At 42.1% G+C, this 21,976-nt stretch overlaps 4 protein-coding genes across 5 annotated transcripts; 3 read left to right on the top strand and 1 right to left on the bottom strand.

Moving 5' to 3' along the window:
• Nucleotides 1–1,282: 1,282 nt before the first annotated feature.
• LOC134189827 (pre-mRNA 3'-end-processing factor FIP1-like) lies at nucleotides 1,283–8,975 on the top strand. Its single transcript, XM_062658222.1, has 15 exons — nucleotides 1,283–1,361; nucleotides 1,469–1,496; nucleotides 1,550–1,600; nucleotides 2,170–2,496; nucleotides 2,560–2,621; nucleotides 3,181–3,285; nucleotides 3,919–4,031; nucleotides 4,745–5,021; nucleotides 6,028–6,085; nucleotides 6,145–6,188; nucleotides 6,249–6,356; nucleotides 7,118–7,304; nucleotides 7,478–7,527; nucleotides 7,658–8,222; nucleotides 8,600–8,975. The coding sequence occupies exons 1-15, from the start codon at nucleotides 1,313–1,315 to the stop codon at nucleotides 8,823–8,825; spliced, it is 2,250 nt and encodes a 749-aa protein (XP_062514206.1). The 5' UTR covers nucleotides 1,283–1,312; the 3' UTR covers nucleotides 8,826–8,975.
• A 735-nt stretch (nucleotides 8,976–9,710) lies between these two features.
• LOC134189619 (cilia- and flagella-associated protein 97-like) lies at nucleotides 9,711–12,981 on the bottom strand. The gene is made up of 3 exons (XM_062657949.1): nucleotides 12,943–12,981; nucleotides 12,280–12,764; nucleotides 9,711–10,154 (listed from the first exon to the last, which is right to left on the bottom strand). Exons 2-3 carry the CDS (start codon nucleotides 12,745–12,747, stop codon nucleotides 9,936–9,938), a joined length of 687 nt encoding a protein of 228 aa, XP_062513933.1. The 5' UTR covers nucleotides 12,748–12,764; nucleotides 12,943–12,981; the 3' UTR covers nucleotides 9,711–9,935.
• Nucleotides 12,982–13,013: 32 nt separating this feature from the next.
• Nucleotides 13,014–14,204, top strand: LOC134189618 (thioredoxin domain-containing protein 9-like). Its single transcript, XM_062657947.1, has 2 exons — nucleotides 13,014–13,376; nucleotides 13,839–14,204. The coding sequence occupies exons 1-2, from the start codon at nucleotides 13,023–13,025 to the stop codon at nucleotides 14,133–14,135; spliced, it is 651 nt and encodes a 216-aa protein (XP_062513931.1). The 5' UTR covers nucleotides 13,014–13,022; the 3' UTR covers nucleotides 14,136–14,204.
• Nucleotides 14,205–17,238: 3,034 nt separating this feature from the next.
• LOC134190153 (uncharacterized) lies at nucleotides 17,239–21,790 on the top strand. 2 transcript variants are annotated; one of them, XM_062658582.1, is made up of 4 exons: nucleotides 17,239–17,493; nucleotides 19,153–19,488; nucleotides 19,568–19,657; nucleotides 20,389–21,790. In XM_062658582.1, the coding sequence occupies exons 2-4, from the start codon at nucleotides 19,167–19,169 to the stop codon at nucleotides 21,510–21,512; spliced, it is 1,536 nt and encodes a 511-aa protein (XP_062514566.1). In that variant the 5' UTR covers nucleotides 17,239–17,493; nucleotides 19,153–19,166; the 3' UTR covers nucleotides 21,513–21,790. The 2 variants fall into 2 exon arrangements, with proteins under 2 accessions (XP_062514566.1, XP_062514567.1); XM_062658583.1 differs by having other exon boundaries at nucleotides 19,132–19,488.
• Nucleotides 21,791–21,976: the final 186 nt, after the last annotated feature.

Genomic DNA, 21,976 nt, shown 5'->3' with positions numbered 1-21,976 from the left:
GAGGCATGAAACCGTTCTGGTCACGTGATGTACACTGGTCACGTGATATATGATTGGTCACGTGATATATGGCCAACTCTGCCTCCTGCATAACACTTGACCTGGTAAATAATTAACTATCGTTATTATTGTTTTATTGTTATTATTTATTGGAATCTTGGCTTTTGTGTTGAAATGGCGAGTGCAGGACAGTGTAACTGTTGTCAATGTGTACTGTTTGTTGGTGTTTATCAATTTGGAGGAATGGCGAATAGATACACAGGCATGATGTGGAACTCATTTTAGATCGTCTCAAGGTCCAGACCTGTTAGAGAACTTGCATTATTTATTTATTGAAAAAATATTAAGTTGATATCAATAGTAAATAAAAAATAGTCAATTTAACTTACATGAAAGTTAATTAAAAGCAAATTATTTAAAGATTTATTACTAAACTGTTATTGTTGCTATTGTTTATTGGTCCACACAGAAAATAAATATAATTGATAAGCACACATTACGTGCATTCTGGTAGCTTTGTGATCCTAGGCAGTGCGTCCTTATTCTACTACACACACACACACACACACACACACACACACACACACACACACACACAACACTTCTACTGTACAATAGTAATTAAATACTGAATATCTATGCATTATTTGTAGATTTTGTTTCCAGTACAGCTTACTTGTGTCTGTTTTTTGCAGCTATTGCCCAAGAGAAGTCTGGGCAGTAGACGTCGGCAACATATGATTACAAATTTTGAATTTAAGTGACTCTGTTCGGACGAGCTTCAACTTGTGTAGAGTGACATCTAGTTGGATTTCACTTGATTTTTTGATGGCTAGTGCGTAGATATAACAGTTGCAATTGTGTGTCATGCAAGATGCTGATTTTGATTTCTATGACTAATTGTAGCAAGTATGTGAGTTTTGGTGCACGTGATTTGATTGTAAGAGGAGCAGAGCTGATGTAGTCGGTTGCTTTCAGTTGTCGGTGTACACACTGTGAGCTGCAATAATTATTTGCTACATATAAATGATGGAAACCCGCCTGCTTGCGCAGTTATGTCACGTATTGGTAGTGCGCAGGCGTAAGCACATCGTAAAGACCCGCCCACTCAAGCGGCTATGTCACATGTCGGTTGTGCGCATGCGTAGAATTGTAACGGATTAAATAGTAAATCATAAATCAATTATAATAAATACACACTACATAAATAGCAAGTAATTGAATACAAATAAATAAACTAAAATATTATTGCTCGTGCGTTTTGATGTCACGTGTAGGTAGTGCGCATGCGTAGAACTTGTAGCGTGTGGCTATGTCTGAGGAAAAAGACGAGGAGGAATGGCTGTACGGTGCTAAAGAAGGTGTGTGAAACGCGTGAGGATAATATTAATTATAATGCGTCAGTTGGGGCCCCATATGAGGACCCTGTGTTGTTGATTTCCGGAGGTGAAAGTGTTTTGTTGTTTAGAGGAAAGTGATGCAAAGGATGATGCAGAGTAGGTGGTGCAGGAGTGTGGACGTGTTCGTAGTTGAAGGGATGTTGTGTTAGGGTAAACCATAGTGGAGAAATGGATGATGATGATGTGACTGCAGATGAGATGTATGTGGCTTGATGTTTTTCTCTGGTTTAGTGTGTTTTGTGGGATCGATCTCTTTAGTGTAATAGTTTAAATGTATTGTGAGATGCATCCCTCCAATACAATAGTCTAATGTATTGTAAGATGCATCCCTCCAATACAATAGTCTAGTGTATTGTGAGATGCATCCCTCCAATACAGTAGTCTAGTGTATTGTGAGATGCATCCCTCCAATACAATAGTCTAGTGTATTGTGAGATGCATCCCTCCAATACAGTAGTCTAGTGTATTGTGAGATGCATCCCTCCAATACAATAGTCTAGTGTATTGTGAGATGCATCCCTCCAATACAGTAGTCTAGTGTATTGTGAGATGCATCCCTCCAATACAATAGTCTAGTGTATTGTGAGATGCATCCCTCCAATACAATAGTCTAGTGTATTGTGAGATGCATGCCTCCAATCAATAGTCTAATGTATTGTGAGATGCATCCCTCCAATACAATAGTCTAGTGTATCGTGAGATGCATCCCTCCAATACAATAGTCTAGTGTATTGTGAGATGCATCTCTCCAATCTACTACTTTTGTCAGGCATACCAGCGATCCTGAAGTTGAAGGGGAAGACACAGAAGAAACATCAGAGACAATACCTCACGATGACATGAACGACAAAGAGGAAGGTTCTGCAGCTCAACTCAGTGGAGACGAATCACAAGAACAAGAAGACGACAACAAAGACAATGAACCGGAAGAAAATAATGTGGAACATTCAGAAGAAGAAGAAGAAGAAGCATCAGCAGCAGAAGAAGAAGGAGAGGAAGACGAAGAAGGTGAAGGAAGTGAAGAGACAGAGGATGATGACGACGACGATGATGTGCATGTCACTATTGGCGAGATCAGCTCAGCTACATCGTATGGGTTAGTTGGCAATGATGGTTACATTATGGGCGCCTTGTGTGTAGTGTTTGTTGGGTTGTGTAGGCAGCCGTATGGCTCTGGTGTGGGAGGCAAACAAGGAGCAGGAGGAATGTTTGGAAAACATGGTGAGCTGTTGTAGAGTGGGATATGATGGGTATGAGTCAAGATAGAGGGGGACAAGAAAGGATGAAGGAACTGATGAGCAGACAGACTAAGAGAAGTGAGGCAGACAGACAGACAGACAGACAGACGGACAGACAAACATGATACTCAGTTTTGCGTACATTAGTTTGCGAGGTGTATTGACCCTATTGGGTCTCTGGAACATTTTAAATAGTTTAGGTTGTAATAGCATTCATTTATGAAAGTATATCAAAAAGACAGACAGACAGACAGACAGACGGATGGACGGAAGAAAAGACAGACAGAGACAGACAGAAGGACAGACAGAGACAGACAAACAGATGGACAGACAGGCAGACAAACAGACAGGCAGACAGACAGACAGACAGACACAGTGACAATTGAGAAACGATTGATGGACAGACAGATGCGTCTACCCAGTCACCAAACATAGCAACACATACAACAAGCAGTGCAACTAGACCAGACAAAGACAAAAGACAAACACTTTGTGTTGTAACTGAACAATAAGCATTTGTTTTGTCTTTTCACTTTCATCAGCTGTTGGTAAAGGAGTTGATATGGAGGCTGTTGGTAAGATTAATGGAGTGAACATTTATGACTTTGATTTGGACAGTGCAGAAGAAAAGCCGTGGAGACGACCGGGTACGTCAACTAGTTGTGTGTCTCACTACGTATTAAGTTGTGGTTTGTTTGTCTCGTTGGTTTGTTGTGTGTGTGTGTGTGTGTGTGTGTGTGTGTGTGTGTGTGTGTGTGTGTGTGTGTGTGTGTGTGTGTGTGTCACTGTGTGTGTGTGCATGCATGTGTGTGTGAGTGTGTGTGTGTGTGTGCATGCATGTTCATGAGTGATTGAGTGAGTGAGTGTGTGTGTGTGTGTGTGTGTGTGTGTGTGTGTGTGTGTGTGTGTGTGTGTGTCATTGTGTGTGTGTGTGTGTGTGTGTGTGTGTGTGTGTTGTGTGTGTGTGTGTTGTGTGTGTGTGTGTGTGTGTGTGTGAGTGTGAGTGTGTGTGTGCATGCATGTGCGTGAGTGTGAGTGTGTGTGTGTGTGTGTGTGTGTGTGTGTGTGTGTGTGTGTGTGTGTGTGTGTGTGTGTGTGTGTGTGTACATATATGTGCATGGATGTGTGAAGTCTGTCTTTTGATTTTTACTTGTGTTAAGTGTGTTTGCTTATTTGTATGTTTGTCTGTTGCTTGCTTGCCAATGTACATGGCTATAGCTGCTTTTTATTATTTATGTTTGTTACATGATCATATTGTTAGTTGTTTCTCATGATTTTAGGTGCTGACATTTCGGATTATTTCAATTATGGTTTTACTGAAGACACGTGGAGGATCTACTGTGAGAAACAACGAAGAGTTCGAATGGAAGTTCACATGCAGAAGAAGATAGCGGTAATGTACTGCAGTTAGTCAGTTGAGCGAGATGATGGATCTTGTGCATTGGCAGATAGATGGATAGACAGATGTGGCAACAACAAATGGAGGAATGGACAGACAGACAGACAGACAGACAGACAGACAGACAAACAAATGACAGACAGACAGACAAACGATTTAGCTATCTGTCTGTTGTTTATTTGTCTGTCTGTTTGTGTTGTTTGTCCATTTGTTTGTGTATTTGTCTGTCTGTCTATCTGTCTGTCTGTCTTTGTGTTTCTCTGTTTGTTTGTCTGTCTTTGTGTCTGTCTGTCTTTGTTTGTCTGTCTGTGTCTGTTTGTTCGTCTGTTTTGTCTGTTTGTCTCGCTGTCTGTCTCGCTGTCTGTCTGTCTGTCTGTCTGTCTGTTCGTCTGTTTTGTCAGTTTGTATCTCTGTCTAGCTGTTTGTCTGTCTGTCTGTCTGTCTGTCTGTCTGTCTGTCTGTCTGTCTGTTTTGGCTGTCTGTTTGTCTGTCTGTCTGTCTGTGTGTCTGTGTGTCTGTCTGTCTGTTCGTTTGTCTGTTTTGTCTGTTTGTCTCTCTGTCTGTCTGTCTGTCTGTCTGTCTGTCTGTCTGTCTGTCTGTTCGTCTGTTTTGTCTGTTTGTCTTTCTGTCTGTCTGTTTGTCTCTCTGTCTGTCTGTCTCTGTGTATTCAATTCTGTTTGTAAAGCGACAACGTATCATGTGTCCAGGTACATTCTGGTCATCGAGGAATGGTCGAAGACGGAGGTCCACACATGATACGTATGCCACATCATGATCCCATGCTCGGCCCACCAATGATGCCTATGCCAGGACCACATGGAGGAATGCTGCCCCACCCCATGCCTCCTCCACCTGTCATGCCACCTCAACAGAGGCTACCACCATCAAGCAAGGAAATGACGTCGAAGCTGAGTAAAGGGAAAGCTGGACCACCACCAGATAGAAAGATGAAAGGAACAATTGATGTAATCGGTGGAGAAAGAGGTGATTGACAAGTAGTGTCAGTAATTTTTATTTTATTTTGTTTGTTTGTTTGTTTGTGTGTGTGTTTACTTGTTTGTCTGTTTGTCTTTTTGTTTGTCTGTCTATCTGTTTGTCTGTCTGTTTGTTTCTCTGTTTGTTTGTTTGTGTGTCTGTCTGTCTGTTTGTTTGTTTGTCTGTTTGTTTGTCTGTCTACTTGTTTGTTTGTCTGTTTACTTGTTTGTCTGTCTATCTGTTTGTGTGTCTGTTTGTTTGTTTGTCTGTGTGTTTGTTTGTTGTCTGTTTATCTGTTTGTCTGTCTGTTTGTTTGTTTGTCTGTCTACTTGTTTGTCTGTTTGTTTGTTTGTCTGTCTATCTGTTTGTCTGTTTCTTTGTGTGTTTGTCTGTCTGACTACCTGTCCGTCTGTCTACCTGTATGTCAATTTTATTTGTTTAAACACAAACTCTACATTACATTTCTAACACTAAATCTGTCTGTCTGCCCGTCTATGTCTGTTTTTGTACTTAGTTACCTAATTGTTTGCTTGTTTGGCTGCATGCATGACTGGCTGCACACACACACACACACACACACACACACACACACACACACACACACACACACACACACACACACACACACACACACACTGGACACGGACACACACACACTGGACACGGACACACACACACACACACACACACTGGACACGGACACACACACACACACACACACACACACACACACACACACACACACACATACACACACACTGGACACACACACACACTCGCACACACACTGAACACACACACACACACACACACACACACACACACACACACACACTGGACACACACACACACACACACACACACACACACACACACAAACACACACACACACACACACACACACACACACACACACACAGTCAACATCTCACACCCAACTCCATCCTATTACCAAATATTTTCTCCCACATCAACCATTAACCAAACATTTCTCACATCACTATCATTTTCTCAGCTGGAAGAAGCGGACGGTCTCGAAAAGACGAAGACATGGGAAGACAAACACCAGAAGAGTTCTCATCACTATCACACAATTTGTCTCTCTACTGTCTCTCACTCTTTCTCTCTTTAGATCAGCAAGCTCGGACATCCCCAGTAGCTCAGCTCCACCTCCAGGTTGACATCCAGCATGCAAACATGTTGCATAAAAATTTTTTATTTTTCTTATTTTTTTAGGACCAACGAGCATGCCACCTCCAATCTTTGGGATGCCACCGCTTGGGATGGTGCCGCCTGGTGCTCCACCGTTTTTTCCTCCACCCCCAGGGTCTGGGGATCCATCCGGTATGATAACAATGTGGGTTGTTGGGTAGTTGTGCGTCTGTTTGTGATCAAATTTGTGTGTCTATTTGTTGGTCTGCATTCTTTGTTGCTTTTCTGTCTGTATATTTGTTTGTATGTTTGTTTGTTTGTTTGTTTGTATGTTTGTTTGTCTGTTTGTCTGTATGTTTGTTTGTCTGTATGTTTGTTTGTCTGTTTGTTTGTCTGTATTTTTGTTTGTTAATTTGTATGTTTGTTTGTTTGTTTGTCTGTATGTTTGTGTGTCTGTTTGTATGTTTGTATGTTTCTTGTTTGTCTGTTTGTTTGTCTGTTTGTTTGTCTGTCTGTTTGTATGTTTGTTTGTTTGTATGTATGTTTGTTTGTCTGTTTGTTTGTCTATATGTTTGTTTGTCTGTTTGTTTGTCTGTATGTTTGTTTATATGTTTGTCTGTTTGTTTCTATGTATGTTTGTTTGTCTGTTTGTCTGTTTGTTTGTCTGTTTGTTTGTATGTATGTTTGTATGTATGTTTGTTTGTCTATTTGTTTATTGTCTGTTTGTCTGTATGTTTGTTTGTCTGTTTGTATGTTTGTTTGTCTGTATGTTTGTTTGTCTATTTGCATGTTTGTCTGTTTGTTTATCTGTTTGCATGTTTGTCTGTTTGTTTGCATGTTTGTCTGTTTGTTTGTCTGTTTGTTTATCTATTTGTTTGTCTGTTTGCATGTATGTCCGTTGGCCAGTTAGGCAGTTAGTCTGTCGAAGGTTTAGTTACATGGTTGTGTTTCAGTGCCTCCAGGGATTCAGTTTGGAGGCTTCCCTCCGATGTTTCCACCAGGTGGACCGGATGGGATGCCGCCGCCTCGATTTGACATGCGCGGTATGCCGATGCCGCATCACATGATACCACCTGGCGCACCGTTTCCGCATGGACCGATGGATAGGCCACCAATGTTTCCACCGGGAATGGATGACGGGTTAGTCACAGTTCAGTGTGTTGGTCTGACTATGTGCTTGCATTCTCTGTTGTGTGTGTGTGTGTGTGTGTGTGTGTGTGTGTGTGTGTGTGTGTGTGTGTGTGTGTGTGTGTGTGTGTGTGTGCATTTGCTTGTATAGGTATTTGGCCTGATGTGGTTGCTTGGTGTTTTAGGAGAGGGCCACACGGGTTTGGTGATCGTCGTCCTCCATTCTTTGGTCCAGGTATGCAGCTGCACACACACACACACACACACACACACACACACACACACACACACACACACACACACACACACACATTGGACACATGCACACTGTAACGTGTACATATTATTTATCTCATTCATTGTAGGTCCGATGGGTCCAATGGGTCCCATGGGTCAAGGCTGGGATCCAACAATGGCTCATCCACAATTCCCTCCTCCAGAAGGATACGCCACACCCGTAATGCCTGGCATTCCAGGAATGCCCGGAATGCCCGGAATGTCAGGAATGCCACCTCAGGGTGACACCCAACTGGCAATGGCACATCAACAACAGCCACAAGGAGGCGACAGTGACAAAGGAAGAGACAGTGGAGATGGTGAGAAGGGCGATGATGGAGAGGACGTAGACGAGGGAACCGCAAGGAAACGACAGCCGAGAGACTTCGAACAGGAAAGAGACAGGGAGAGGGATAGGGAACAGGCAAGAGCCGAGAGAAGGCGACAGTGGGAGAGGGAGAGGGAACGCAACACAGACAGAGGCAGGAGAGATAGAGATCGGTCGGATCGCGATAAGGACAGAAAACGAGACAGAGACAGAGATAGGGATCGAGACAGAGATAGGGAGAGGGACAGGGACAGGGACAGGGACCGGGATAGGGATAGGGACAAACGAGATGACAGACGGCGAAGAGACAAGGATGATAAGAGAAGGTGAGAAGGTTGGTGGTGTGTGTCTGTGTGTGTGTGTGTGTGTGTGTGTGTGTGTGTGTGTGTGTGTGTGTGTGCACGTGCGTGCATGTGTGTGTGCATGCATGCGCGTGCATGTGTGCGTGTGCATGTATGTGTATGCATGTCCGTTTATGCGTGTGTGTGTGTGTTTGTTTGTGTGTGTTGTGTGTGTGTGTGTGTGTGTGTGTGTGTGTGTGTGTGTGTGTGTGTGTGTGTGTGTCTGTGTCTGTGTGTGTCTGTGTCTGTGTGTGTCTGTGTGTGTGTGTGTCTGTGTGTGTATCTGTGTGTGATTATTTCAACCTCAATTTGCCTGTCGTTTCACTCATCTATTATATTTCCTCATTGTGTTACACACACAGCCGTAAACGTCACGCACGAGACTCCAGCCCCGAGAGCGAGGACGACAACAGACGACACAACGAAGACCGAGATCGACGATACGACGATGACCGAAGATACGACGAAGATCGACGATATGACGAAGACAGAAGGCACGAGGATGACCCCAGGCATGAGGACGATCGACGACACAAAAGGAGCAAACGATCAAAGGCAACACGTGATGACTCTGACGAGTCAACGTGAAGCTGGCAACTTTTGTTCTGCGGCCTCGTCGCTCGTTGGTATGCATGTGTCGTTAAGCTGTCACTTTTACTTATTACGCGTATACATACATTGTAGTGTGTTACCCCCATTCTGTGATCCGCCATAATTCATTGACAATTTTACAGTCGATTTTCTGCTGATGCACGCATGTTTTCCTGTGACATGTCATTCTGTCTGTCTGTTGTCTGTCCATGTTTGTGTTTGTGTGTTGGTTGTCTGTCCATGTAAAAAATTCTGTCTGTCTGTTGTCTGTCCATATACAAATATTTGTGTGTTTGTTGTCTGTCCATGTAAAAAATTCTGTCTGTCTGTTGTCTGTCCATATACAAATATTTGTGTGTTTGTTGTCTGTCCATGTAAAAAATTCTGTCTGTCTGTTGTCTGTCCATATACAAATATTTGTGTGTTTGTTGTCTGTCCATGTAAAAAATTCTGTCTGTCTGTTGTTTGTCCATGTACAATATTTTGTGTTTGTTGTCTGTCCATGTACAAATATTCTGTCTGTCTGTTATCAGTCCATGTACAATATTGTGTCTGTCTATTGTCTGTCCATGTACAAATATTTGTGTGTTTTTGTTGTCTGTCCATGTACAAAATTATGTCTGTCTTTGTCTGTCCATGTACAAATAGTTTTGTGTGTTTGTTGTTTGTCCATGTACAAAATTCTGTATGTCTGTTGTCTGTCTATGTACAATATTTTGTGTGATTGTTGTCTGTCTATGTACAAAATTCTGTCTGTGTGTTGTCTGTCCGTGTACAAATAGTTTTGTGTGTTTTGTTGTTTGTCCATGTACAAAATTCTGTAAGTGTACACCAATTTGTCTGTGTGTCTACTTGTTTGTTCATCTACATTATTCTGTCAGTCCGTTTTCATGTGTGTCTGCCTCTCCACACATAGCATATGCACATGTCCATCACCCACACAACTACAGATGTACAACTCCAACACACATAAATACAGCTTCCATATATTGCTTCTGAATTAGACTATAAAACGACTCTTACTTAGCTCGTTTACCTCATTCTCATTGTTCACTCTGTTTTCCTAATTTTTGTACAAGAAACTCAACGACAATCTAATTCTATTCGTTACCATCCTGCTTCCCACGTATATTGAGTTTCTACTCTTTCTCGACTGACTTCTGCTCGTCTGGCTGATGAAGGTCTCTTTGGTGTCTTCTGGTTTTCGTAACCATGGAGACGTGATGCATTTTGTGAGTACCTTTGGTGGGCACTGAAGTGTTTCTTGTGAGTTTCGCGACTCACATCTCGACTTGGTTTGGCAGACTGAATACGTTGCAACATTGCCTGGACGATAGACATTGTTGGTTTGGGTGTACAACTTATAAGACTTTATTCATAAATAAATAAATAAATTAATTAATAATTAATTAAATAAAGAATTAAATTAATTTAATAATAACTAATTATCTGAATAGTTAATTAAATTTAGTGTGTTGCCAGTATTGTTGTAGTTAAAGCTATTGATATCAATAAAGTTGTTATGAGTTAAATGTATTTTATTGGTATCTAAATAATTGTATCAATTTTAATGGTAAAGTACTATCTAAATAAATTATTAACTAAATTAAATCTTTCAAAATAAATTATTATATAAGTAATTAGAAAAATTAACGATAAATAAATTATTATCTAAATAATTAAATAAATTATTAAAATTTTATTTAATCACATTTATTTATATTAATTTTTCTAATTACTTAGATAACAATTTATTTATTATTAAATTATTATCTAAAATTTTTAAAAATAAATAGATGCACCTGCTTACATAACAACTTTGATATCAATAGCTTTAACTACAACAATACTGGCAACACACTGCTACAACAACTGCGATCAAAAACTGTCAAGTAAAAAGAACAAGAAAAAGACTTAGTGAGTGACCTCAAGATGAGCCTCACTCTGGACAATGTCCATCATGTCTAATTTGAGTGGACAATGTAGTTTTGATCTTGTCTCTCGAACACACAGAATTGCCGATCATAATAGAGCAAAACTTAGTCTGCATCTAATCATAGACATTGTTTGTGCATAAGAGGTACAAACATGGGCATAATTATGGAGCCACCCTGAGCATGTGTAGACCAAAAATTATTGGACTTTCTCAGACACTGCAAGTACAGCATCTACAACGACAGCTGCACTTTTTTCGTAAATTAAAACAAGTCATAATGGTGAGGTAATGGCTCTGATTGTGCCATCCACATGTCTGAGATTGGAGGTGATCATGTGTGACCTACATGACTGCTTCTTGCTATCAGTTCAATCAATTTGAAAGTTAATAATGAAAATCGTTTTCAAAAAGCTTCAAACAATAATATGACTTTGTTTATGTCAGAGGAGACCATACGTTTCACTTTACTTGCGTATTGTGAGTCTGCTCTTGTGATGTCACAACACGAACGGCTTGGACATGGTAATGTATGGTGGCGGTGGTTAGTCTGGTCATTCTCTAATCTTTTGTTGCTACGGGTTGTCAAAGCGTCCAATCAGAGCGTCAGCAGGTATATTCATAAATCTGCAACGTTCTGTTGATTTCTATGCCTCAGCTGATATGGGAGGGGTGGCTCCATAATTATGCCCATGTATTTTGATTGTTTCAAGTGATGTAGCTATATGCTTGAAAATGTGGTAGCTTCTTTGCCCATCCCTCCAGTTGAAGAAAATAGTGGAATGAAGCTTCCTCCTTCAATCTCTCTAACTCCTATTATCTAATAGATTTAATATATATATATATATATATATATATATATATATATATATATATATATATATATATATATATGTATATATAAGCAAATAATCAATTAAATTACAAATAAAAATATGTTTTAAATCAAATAATAAAATATTAATTAAAGAACAAGACAGCAAACAAACGAATAATGCAGACACACCACACCGCATTCTCTCTTGATCATCTCATCTTAATAAAATAAAATAAATAAAATAATAAATAGTTTATTATATTTATTATTTATTGATATTTATTATTTATTGGTATTTATTATTCATTAATATTTATATTATCTAAATAATTAAATATATTTTAATAAATAAAAATAGTTAATTAATAATAAAATAAAACAAATTAATTAATAAAGAACAAAAAAGTAAACAAATAAAGAATGCAGACTACTGCAGACACACTGCATTTTCTATCTTGATTCCCTCGTCTTAATTAAATAAAATAAATTTGATAATAAATAAATATTTAAATTAAATTAATTAGAAATAAATAAATTTGATATAAAAAATTAAACAAAATTGATATAAATAAAAGTGTTAGTTAATCTTTTATTATTTTTTAAAAGTATTTTAAATTTAATTAATTATTTGTTTGTATTTTTTACTTTTAATTAATTAATTAAAACAAACAAACGAACAATTCAGACTACTACAGACACACCGCATTTTCTCTCTTGATTCTCTCGCCTTCTCGTCGTCTATTCACCACAGACGAGGGCAACGCTCTCTTAGCAGTGCCAGCCACGCGCCTCCTTCCCGTCATCTCCGTCAACCTCACCAGCAACCGCGCATTTTCCTTCTCAATTTTCTTCACGTTTTCGACAGACAATGACGAGCCCTTTCTCTTTATCACGCCAACAGACGGTTGAAGTGATGTACTGCAACGATCTGGCGTCAATCTTGAGGCGGTGCGAGGCTTGGTTTCTGCGTCAGTGTGGCTTACATTCAAAGCTTCTTGCAACATCCGGATGAGTTCGTCCGTCTCTGAAGGTTGTCTCTCGTGTTTGCTCGTTTTCGGTCTAGATGACCGTCTAGATTCGTGTGTAATGTCATCCTCTTGTCGTTTGTCCACCTCCTGTTTGGTTACAGGCAGCATCTGAACGGCGACTATCGAATCAGGAGTTGCCATCGTAATGCATACGGGATCTAAAGCAAATAAAGAGTAAGAGGTTGCTAGGACAACTTAAAACCCCGGATTCATTTGTTTTATTTATAATTTAATTCATTAATTAACCGACAAAAAACATCTCTATCTAACATGCTGTCTAACAAGTGTACTAAACACATATGCTTCTGTATCACCAATTTAGCGAGAAGCACGCACAATCGAGGAAGTGTGAGATGTTGCTACGGCAATTCAAAACCCCGGACCTTACGCATTCCCGTATTCACAGCGGGAAAAACATGTCGGCCCAACATGCTGTCGAGCAAAGCCTTCTCAAAGCTGCTGAAGTCATCGAAGAGCAACTAGACGCCGAGATAGACCGCATAGATCATGCGGACGCCGACGAACTCGACCGTCTGCGCGAGCAGCGTCTGAGACTGTTTAAAAAGCAAACAGAGCAAAAACGCGAGCTTCTAGCTCAAGGTCATGGCCACTACACGGAGGTGGCTGATGAGAAGGAGTTCTTTGCCAAGTGTAAGGACACGGCGCGCGTCGTGTGTCATTTTTCGAGAGACAGCACGTTCAGATGTAAGATTGTCGACAAACATCTGGCTGAGCTGGCTAGGAAACATGTTGAGGCAAAGTTTGTGAAAGTATGAAGACGGACGTGTTTGTTGTTGAGCCGTCGGGCTGTTTATCAGGCTATCTCTGTTTGTTTGTTTGTCAGGTTTCTATAGTTTCATGAGTCTGTCTGTTTGTCATGTGTGTGTGTGTGTGTGTGTGTGTGTGTGTGTGTGTGTGTGTGTGTGTGTGTGTGTGTGTGTGTGTGTGTGTGCGCGTGTGTGTGTTACAGACACACATACAGACATACATATGTAGTCTTGTTACAGACACACATACAGACATACATATGTAGTCTTATTTGTTTGTTGGTGTGTCTGTTTGCCTGTCTGTCAGTTAGCATTCCTGTCTGTCTGTCTGCCTGTCTGTACACCTCATGTCCTGCATACAGCAGTGACATCAAGTGTGTATGTTTGTGTGTGTGTGTGTGTGTGTGTGTGTGTGTGTGTGTGTGTGTGTGTGTGTGTTGCATTTGTTGAGATTCTCTTATGCAGGTCAACGTTGAGAAGAGTCCATTTTTATGCGAGAAACTAAGCGTCCGTGTTCTTCCAACAATCATCATCTTCAAGAATGGAAAGAACGAAGACAGAATAGTTGGCTTTGATGACTTAGGAGGAGTCGATGATTTTTCAACTGAGATGCTTGAATGGAGGCTCGGAAAGACAGGTGTGATTGACCATTCGGGCGAAGAACCAGATACTTTGAAAACAAAGCAGAAGAAGACAATTTTATTAGGAAAACGCTCAATACGAGGGGGAGGAAGTGACTCTGATGACAGTGATGATGACTAAATAAAGGAAAGCATGTGAATATACTGTACACTATAGAAACAGTTATTCAAATGACAATGTTGTTGCCAACACCCATGTTTGTGCACTTGTCTTGTATGGGTGTGACGCTAGAGTCTACAGAGCCCTATAGAGTCTCACGCAGCCAAATCCCACCCCTATTTAATATCTGTGCTATAACTATAGATGGCATGTTGGCGGTAGGAGAAGGTAAAAAGGAAATTTGGGAAGAAGGTGTTTGCTATGTAGAGCGCGCGTTATCATCACGTGACATAAGCCTGACAAGGTGTAGCTCTAGCGAAAGTTGTTTTATAGGTGTAGACAGCCAACATGACTGCACTTGGCGTATCAAAATAGGTGGTGCATGCGTAACGTTCACAGTGCATGCGTAATGTTTCAGGGTTTTCAGGGTTTCACGTTCACAGTGCAATTTAGACGCTACTGTCCGGTGAACGATGTGTTTGTCCGATGAACGGGGTATGCAAGGCTCCGCACAGTTTTCAATCTCACTCTAAGCAGAGAAGAGGTACAATGCTCTCTCTTGGTGTGCTCAATTACAACTTGGATACCTACATTTATGATGTGGTAGGGACTGCGTTCAAAAACGGTTAGCTGAGAACTCGCGTCCGGAATATGATGGTGTCCGAGGAACGGGGCCGCGCTCTATGTCTATTTATGTCATCATTATCCGGGGAATGACGAGGGCAGAGAGCGACTGAGTCGAGTCTAAAAGTGGGGAGGTAGAGGCGGCATTCGACGGATTCGTTCGACCATGCCTACTTTATGGATTATATTAGCGTCGCTACATTTCGTAACTCCTACGATTTCGCTCGATATCGGGTCAAGGAGAGTACGTGAAGGTCGTACTATCTCGTACGTGTACCCTAGCTAGCTAGTTAATTTAAGTGACTGCTTTGCAAGTAGGAAGTGTGAACGTTAGTCGCTGTCAGAATCCTAATAGGGTTAGAGTAAGGTTTATTATCAGTTGGAGAGTCTGACTTTAGTTACCGTTACGCTTTGACCATCGGCGTAGCGTGGTCCTCATGTTTGGGAGGCTAATAATTAGGCCGGAAACCACGTCCATTTCTCACATGCAAAGCCACGCCTATTTTCTACTTTTCTAGCCCGCAGTCTGTATACATCCAGGGGCGTACGCAGAGGGGGTTCAAGGGGGTTCGGACGAACCCCCTCTAGGCGCTAGGTAATGGCGGAATTCGAATTAGGCAATGCCGCATGAGCGCAACTACACAGCACCATTACATATGGGGACAGCAGAAGACACAACGAGACTCCCGATTTTGGATACATTGAAATTATCTGTAAAAAATAATATAAATCTATAAAGTAGTACAGCACTTAACTTTTCGGCGCGCCTACAACGAACCCCCTCTAGAGAAATCCTGCGTACGCCCCTGACATCTAACTAGGTAAATATTATAAATTTCAGGTTACAAACAAACTGCGGGACTGAGTGCCGTCGGTGTGCGTCTAAAGGAGTGAAAACACTTTTATATGCAGTCCGTGCCAAAAATGTTTTCATGGCTCGCTGCGATGGTCAATTGCAAATTAAATGGCATTCCAATGACAATAGAATCTAGAAGACCGATTCAGTGCAAACGACGTTGACCAATTTAGCATTTCGTAATATAGCGTGCAATATAGGTTAGCTAGCTAGGTAGAATAACATGTGCAGAAAGTACCGTGGAGTGCAAGCAAATCATTAGGTAGCGGAGACGCAGGAAATTCCATTCTCCGGTCAATCGGGTTGTCGACCTTAACTACACTTACTTACTTAAAAATAATTGATGGATAGGCTTCTGCATGCTTTTTTGATGCGGTCTTCTTTGACTCTTCCGTTGCCGGATAGCGTAGTAAACGTCTCAAATAAATGATGGTCATGCGCACTTTCCGTGTCCACGACTTCTCGACACTGGTTTTATCATACTGAAATGATGATGTGTATTGTCGTAGAGTCAATTAACGTCGTCGATCGTCAACATACTCAGTGGCGTAGCTCGGCTGCACTAGCGGGGTTCACAAATCTCGAACAAAAATTAATGCATGTGAGTACATTAGAATATTACACGTACACACACACACACACACACACACACACACACACACACACACACACACACACACACACACACACACACACACACATTGCTCAATGTCAGTGCACAGCATATAAATTAATTGTCACTACCTCAATGCCAATCATTTTACAGTATTCCTTTAAAACTGTTTGTCATTATGTATACGCACGACATACTACTAGGCAGCGGTCTACTGATCTAGTATAACTGAAAATGATCAACTCAACGTCAAACAGTTGGCCACGTCTGCATGTCTGGATGGTCGAGGGTTTGTCCGCGAGCAAAGCCATGTACATGACGCGACATGACGCGAATTCTTTCTGACATGCGAGCAACATATGTGTGGCCTCGGAATCCCCATACTGAGCGGAAGTATCACGCGGCTCGGTCGAGAGCTGCCAGACGATCGGAAATAAATTGCTAGCCTGGGGGGGTTACGTGCAACCTGTGAACAGTGGTAGCTACGCCACTGATACTACTCTGAGACTAAGCGGACTGTCACTGTTTAGTAACTTAAAAATATAGTTTTGCTTGAAGCGGAATGACACGGATATAGCCTCCCCCAGCTCCCCCAGCCCCCCCGACGCTTCGCCGGTGTTTTGACTGCCTTGCTAGCTAAATTTATAAATTTAGCAAAAGCCAAATTTGTTGTGGGCGTTCCTTTAACGCACGCTAGCATTCTACATCACAAAGTTGTGGTCGTTACTCACCGAAAACGGCAGCATGACCTAGGATAACTTACAATACAGAATTCTAGAACGACTCTTCTTGTCACACACACACACACACACACACACACACACACACACACACACACACACACACACACACACACACACACACACACAGACAATGAAAAACAAAGGTCCTAGAACTACGGAAAGACGGAACATTGCTATGAACTGTAACTTGTTCCCTTTAACTGTCAGAGTCGCCAGAAGCGTCTAGACTAGTCTCTTGTGTGCTCTAGTAGTTGGCCTCGGAAAGAAAGACTAAAACAATGCGCAGCGCAGCACGAAGCAAGCGTTCGGTTGCAGCCCAAGGCCTCAACGTACGTTAACGTCCACTGCGTCAATCGGTGAAGCAAAGTAAATGCAATAGAGTTAGCTAGCTCATATTAGCTCTGCAGCCAATCAGAAGTCGCCTCTAGAGCTGTGCGTCATAGCTACATTGCGCGCATACCATTGTGGGTCTAATCGTCTCACGTCTCTTCTGGTTCTGGTGATCGTTGTATGATAGGAAGTTCGCAGTGTTGCTGACTTCAGGTAAGCCGTCGCTGCATGCATGAATGCAGTAGAGATCAGTGCTAGACTAGGAGTCTGGGATATTGATGTGTCTCTTACCGTAAACAACAGCTCGAGGGAGTGAAACTATTGTGAGACCCAACACGACCCGGTCTAGCTACTGTGATCAAATTAACCTTTGAGTCTTGCTTGACGTTTGTCCGGCAGCGAGATGCTTGCAAAAGGATGTCTATAGGCTTGGTTCACAATATACAAAAGACCACACGCCGGTCGCGTGGCGTCGGAAACGGCCTCGACATGAGGTGTAGTGTGAATCAGGGGCCCGTTCGATTGGGGTAGAGTATGGAAGACACGCCGTTCTTCGAACCTCTACCGGCACCTGTTGGTTAGAGGTCGGAAGAGCGGCGTGCTCGAGCAGCAGAGTCGGTAGGGTTCGCTCTTTCGACTAGAGCGGCAGAACTGTAGAAGTTGGAAGAGCGGCGTGCACACGGAGCCTCTTCTGGAGAGGCTGGAAGAGCCCAATCGAATGCGCCCCAGGCTTTACGCGCACTAGCAAACTGTAGTTGCACTCCTGACAATGCAACTAGCGCGCCACGCCCTGCTAGCATGCTGGCCAGTCTGCAGCACGGTCGCACTTCTGAGTACAGTACATGTAGCACTGACAGGTTGAGAAGGTCAGTATGAGAATGTTCTGTCTCTTGCAGACCGCTTCTGTTCACGTTGACTTTCTACACAGCAAGTGCTAATGAGACTGTGGTTTCACCAGGTTTCACTGTACCCTCTTAATTAGATTTAGAATGCGAGCTGTTGTCTTTGTTCATCTGGCTTCACTTCATAACTGCTTGTGTGAAATCACAGACTGAAAAGCTGGCGTTACCAGTTGCTGTGATCGACGTTTGCATTTTATTACATTCATGCAATGATTCTTTTTACCGACGTAGTGTGTATGTTGACCGCGCATGAGCGCTTTCATTTAGATTACAAAAGTGTGTATGTGTGCGCGCGCGCGCGCGTGTCTGTGCGTGCGTGCGTGCGTGCGTATGTCAAATTGTGTGTGTGTGTGTGTGTGTGTGTGTGTGTGTGTGTGTGTGTGTGTGTGTGTGTGTGTGTGTGTGTGTGTGTGTGTGTGTGTGTGTGTGTGTGTGTGTGTGTGTGTGTGTGTGTGTGTGTGTGTGTACGTACTATATGAATGGCCATAGGCATTCAGTAATATATGATGTGTTGTTCACTTTCTCCAGTAAAAATTGTAGGGGTTCCTAGCGAAGACACATCTGACATGAATCTAGACATTCACCTCAATTGCTGCTGCCCGTGCACTTCGTCTTACTTCGCTAGACATCTTTCGCCTTTGAATTATTAGTATTATCTATGCATGCTGTGCAGTTGGTATGTAAATGCCACCGAATTCCACATTTGTAAACAACAACATGTGCACAAGAGATAGATTTAATTAAGTCAAACATTAATTTAGTAATTAATTAACGTAGTACGTAGGATGAGTGTGAAATTGGGTTATTTGTAACATGTCCAGTCATTGGACTTTGAGTATGCTAGTCTCAGATTTACTTACACACGCACACGCACACGCACACACACACACACACACACACACACACACACACACACATCAATAGAAACATATCTGTCTTGTTATTATAGACACTACTTTTGCTCTGGCAGATACTTGACATATAATGGCTGATCAACAAATCACAAATGTACAAATAGCAATGGTCGCAAGAAATCCTTCAATATCATCTCAATGGGAGGTGCTGGCTTCTTTATTGGATGCGAATCTGTTTAATCCTGGGATGACTCAAAATATTAATACTACAAAAGGAACGCCATTCTTGCGGACACAATATATGCTCACAAAATGGCATGGCAAGCATGCTGGACAAGCAAAAGTCTCGAAACTGATCATAGCTTTGTGTAATTGTGAGATGAAGAGTGAGGCTGAAGAAGTATTTGGAGCGTCCCTAGTGGCGTCCGTCATACAGAACGCTTCCTCTGATGGTAGGCATTAATGTTTATTTATAAAGCTCAGTGATGGCAACAGTAACATATTAATTAATTGACCACTTTTGTATTATAGTTTTAGGTGGACCTGCCATACCTCTTGAAGATCCTAGACCATCAGATAGTAAACCATCAGATACTAAAGCATCAGTTGCTGCAAGTGCAGGTATATGGTCATCACATCACGTTATAGTCATGCATGCATGTAGTATTGGTTGAACTATGGTACCGTTTGCGATACAGTACTGTGCCGTACCGACACAGTAACAAGCCCCAAGCGCGCATGCGCTAGGGTTGTGGTCTACAACGGACCAACGACCGGCGCATGCGCTCATTGTTATCGCTGGTGTTAATCATATTATTTCTATTTGTCTAAGTAACTTTGGCTTATTAGCTGCATCTACTGTTATTACACTCATCATGCACTTACTGCACTGCTATTATGTTGAAGTTTGTATGGAAAAAAGCAAGAGTATGCATTGACATTATGATGACTGCATTGATTGATACACTGGCTTGCACGCTTGTATTATAATATCTTATATATATATATATATATATTATATATATATATATATATATGCGACATTTTGTCCGTCGCGTCTGTACGCACGCGGTGAGCGGGACGGATCGTCCGATGGATGCTCCGGATGGATGCGCCGGCCGGGTGCGATTTCGACTGGCTTGTGCGTGCGCTCGCGCTTGACTCGCTGGAGACCCCTCTTGGGGACTCGACTCGGGTGGGCTTTGTTCCGTCGCGGAAGTTGCGAAATGCTCTAGATGGGAAATGGACTCGGGTGGGTTCGATTTCCACTGCCCACCATGTGCGCTCGGACTTATGGGTGTAGGCTAGTTATTATTATTATTTATGTTAATTATTAATTTATTGTGTTGTAGAGAACATGTTGGACGTTGTTATAGTGACGGCCGTTCCTATCGAGCTCCAGGCTGTCAAGAAAGTTCTAGAAAAAGTTGGTTGCACGTCATTTCCTGATTATCAGATACGAAATAGCTCCGGGGGTGTGGAAGTGGGTGGTATCGCTACCAAGCTGCAGTTGGAGGGGTCGACCTTCAATGTGGGCGTGTTTCTTCTCTTACAAATGGGACACGTAGGAACCACAAATTTGTTGCAAGCAATAAAATATGGCGTGGAGTCTAAGCAAGTGTCAGGAAGCGGACTTTTAGTCATGATTGGCATGTGTGCAGGAAATCCGGATAAAGTGAAGGTTGGAACCATCATGACACCGAGTAGGATTTCAAAGGAAGGTGGTGAAGGGGCAAAGCTGGACGCAGAGACAGGCAAGCGTGAGGAGGCAGGCGCCGATGCTAAAATTCGCCATGCGGTCCTTACAGCAGTTCAGGCGGCTTCACCACAATTCTGTGGCTATGATTGGCTCCGCAAGTATCTGCCGGATGAAGTAAAGAATACTCCTTCACCACCGTTTCTTCAAGATGCCATTCTTGCTGCATTGAAAAAAGTTCATCCTAACGAAATGAATGTAACCGAGGTGCTTAAGGGACTCTTCAGTGCGTATGAAAATTGGCCAGAAAATGTGATCACCAAAGAAGTAGTGAAGGAAGCTCTTGGCATTCTTAAACGTGAGCACGTCACTGAAAACGGTAAGAAGTTTTCAATCAACGAGAAAGGTATCAACATGATCGACGACATCGAATCTGATTCTCATTTTCCACGAAGTGATCCTCCCGATCCAGCTGTCAACAACAATCCTATAATAGCAGGTGATCTCGTTCGTGTTGGCATGACTCCCGAGCTTTGGGGAGAGCTGAAAGGTCAGGTCGGTCAGAGAAAGGCGAGTGGATTCGAGATGGAAGGATACGGGTTCTTGAGGTATGCAGAAGATCATCTCACCACGTTCGATACGTGGTTTGTCAAGGTTGTCACAGATTACGCTACCAAGCAGTCCAAGATGGATTATTATCAATATTACGGGGCTTGTCTTGCAGCAGCGTTTTTCGTGCACGTTCTAGAGAAAAATAAATCTCTCGCGGCCAGGAAATGAACACGAAACTCATGCACGCTAGTCTGTGCAACACTTACAAGTTACATGGTTGATGGCATAGGTTTGAGACTTTGTTGTTGTGACTGTGTACGCACGGCATGCAGTTGCATGTCTGTCTGTTTGCTGTCTGTCCTATTGTCATAGTGTATGGTGCTGCTGTCAGTGTACGTCTATAGTCACAGAGAGCTGCATAACTTTTCATTCGAATGGACTTTTTACTGTGGCATTTGGATTAATTGTAGCCGGACGAGTTCGAAATACAGCATACATGACATTCTTTTTTTGTGTGATTAGATTTGCATAAAAGTAATTACTAGAAGATTGTTCAGTCTCTACTGTCTGTTCCCCCTAAGTGTGAACTTTGAAAATCATCAATATCTCCGTTTTTTGGACTTTCGCGATGATCTCCAGAAACCGCTTGGTCTCGCATTTCTGTTTATCAAATTATCTAAGCTCTTCCTATC

This window comes from Corticium candelabrum, chromosome 14 (assembly GCF_963422355.1).
Source record: "Corticium candelabrum chromosome 14, ooCorCand1.1, whole genome shotgun sequence".
Taxonomy (NCBI): Eukaryota; Metazoa; Porifera; class Homoscleromorpha; order Homosclerophorida; family Plakinidae; genus Corticium; species Corticium candelabrum.
This window is presented reverse-complemented; position numbering and strand designations above follow the sequence as displayed.

What these genes read in the sequence shown, in the direction of transcription:
- LOC134189827 (XM_062658222.1), top strand. Translation starts at nt 1,313, where the DNA reads ATGTCTGAGGAAAAAGACGAGGAGGAATGGCTGTACGGTGCTAAAGAA. An exon ending in AAAGCCGTGGAGACGACCGG is followed by an intron (nt 3,286 to 3,918) that starts GTACGTCAACTA and finishes TCATGATTTTAG; the next exon opens with GTGCTGACATTTCGGATTAT. An exon ending in GGAAGACAAACACCAGAAGA is followed by an intron (nt 6,086 to 6,144) that starts GTTCTCATCACT and finishes TTCTCTCTTTAG; the next exon opens with ATCAGCAAGCTCGGACATCC.
- LOC134189619 (XM_062657949.1), bottom strand. Translation starts at nt 12,747, where the DNA reads ATGGCAACTCCTGATTCGATAGTCGCCGTTCAGATGCTGCCTGTAACC. An exon ending in GAATCAAGAGAGAAAATGCG is followed by an intron (nt 10,155 to 12,279) that starts GTGTGTCTGTAG and finishes TCTATCGTCCAG; the next exon opens with GCAATGTTGCAACGTATTCA.
- LOC134189618 (XM_062657947.1), top strand. Translation starts at nt 13,023, where the DNA reads ATGTCGGCCCAACATGCTGTCGAGCAAAGCCTTCTCAAAGCTGCTGAA. An exon ending in TTGAGGCAAAGTTTGTGAAA is followed by an intron (nt 13,377 to 13,838) that starts GTATGAAGACGG and finishes TCTCTTATGCAG; the next exon opens with GTCAACGTTGAGAAGAGTCC.
- LOC134190153 (XM_062658582.1), top strand. Translation starts at nt 19,167, where the DNA reads ATGGCTGATCAACAAATCACAAATGTACAAATAGCAATGGTCGCAAGA. An exon ending in ACAGAACGCTTCCTCTGATG is followed by an intron (nt 19,489 to 19,567) that starts GTAGGCATTAAT and finishes TTTGTATTATAG; the next exon opens with TTTTAGGTGGACCTGCCATA. An exon ending in ATCAGTTGCTGCAAGTGCAG is followed by an intron (nt 19,658 to 20,388) that starts GTATATGGTCAT and finishes ATTGTGTTGTAG; the next exon opens with AGAACATGTTGGACGTTGTT.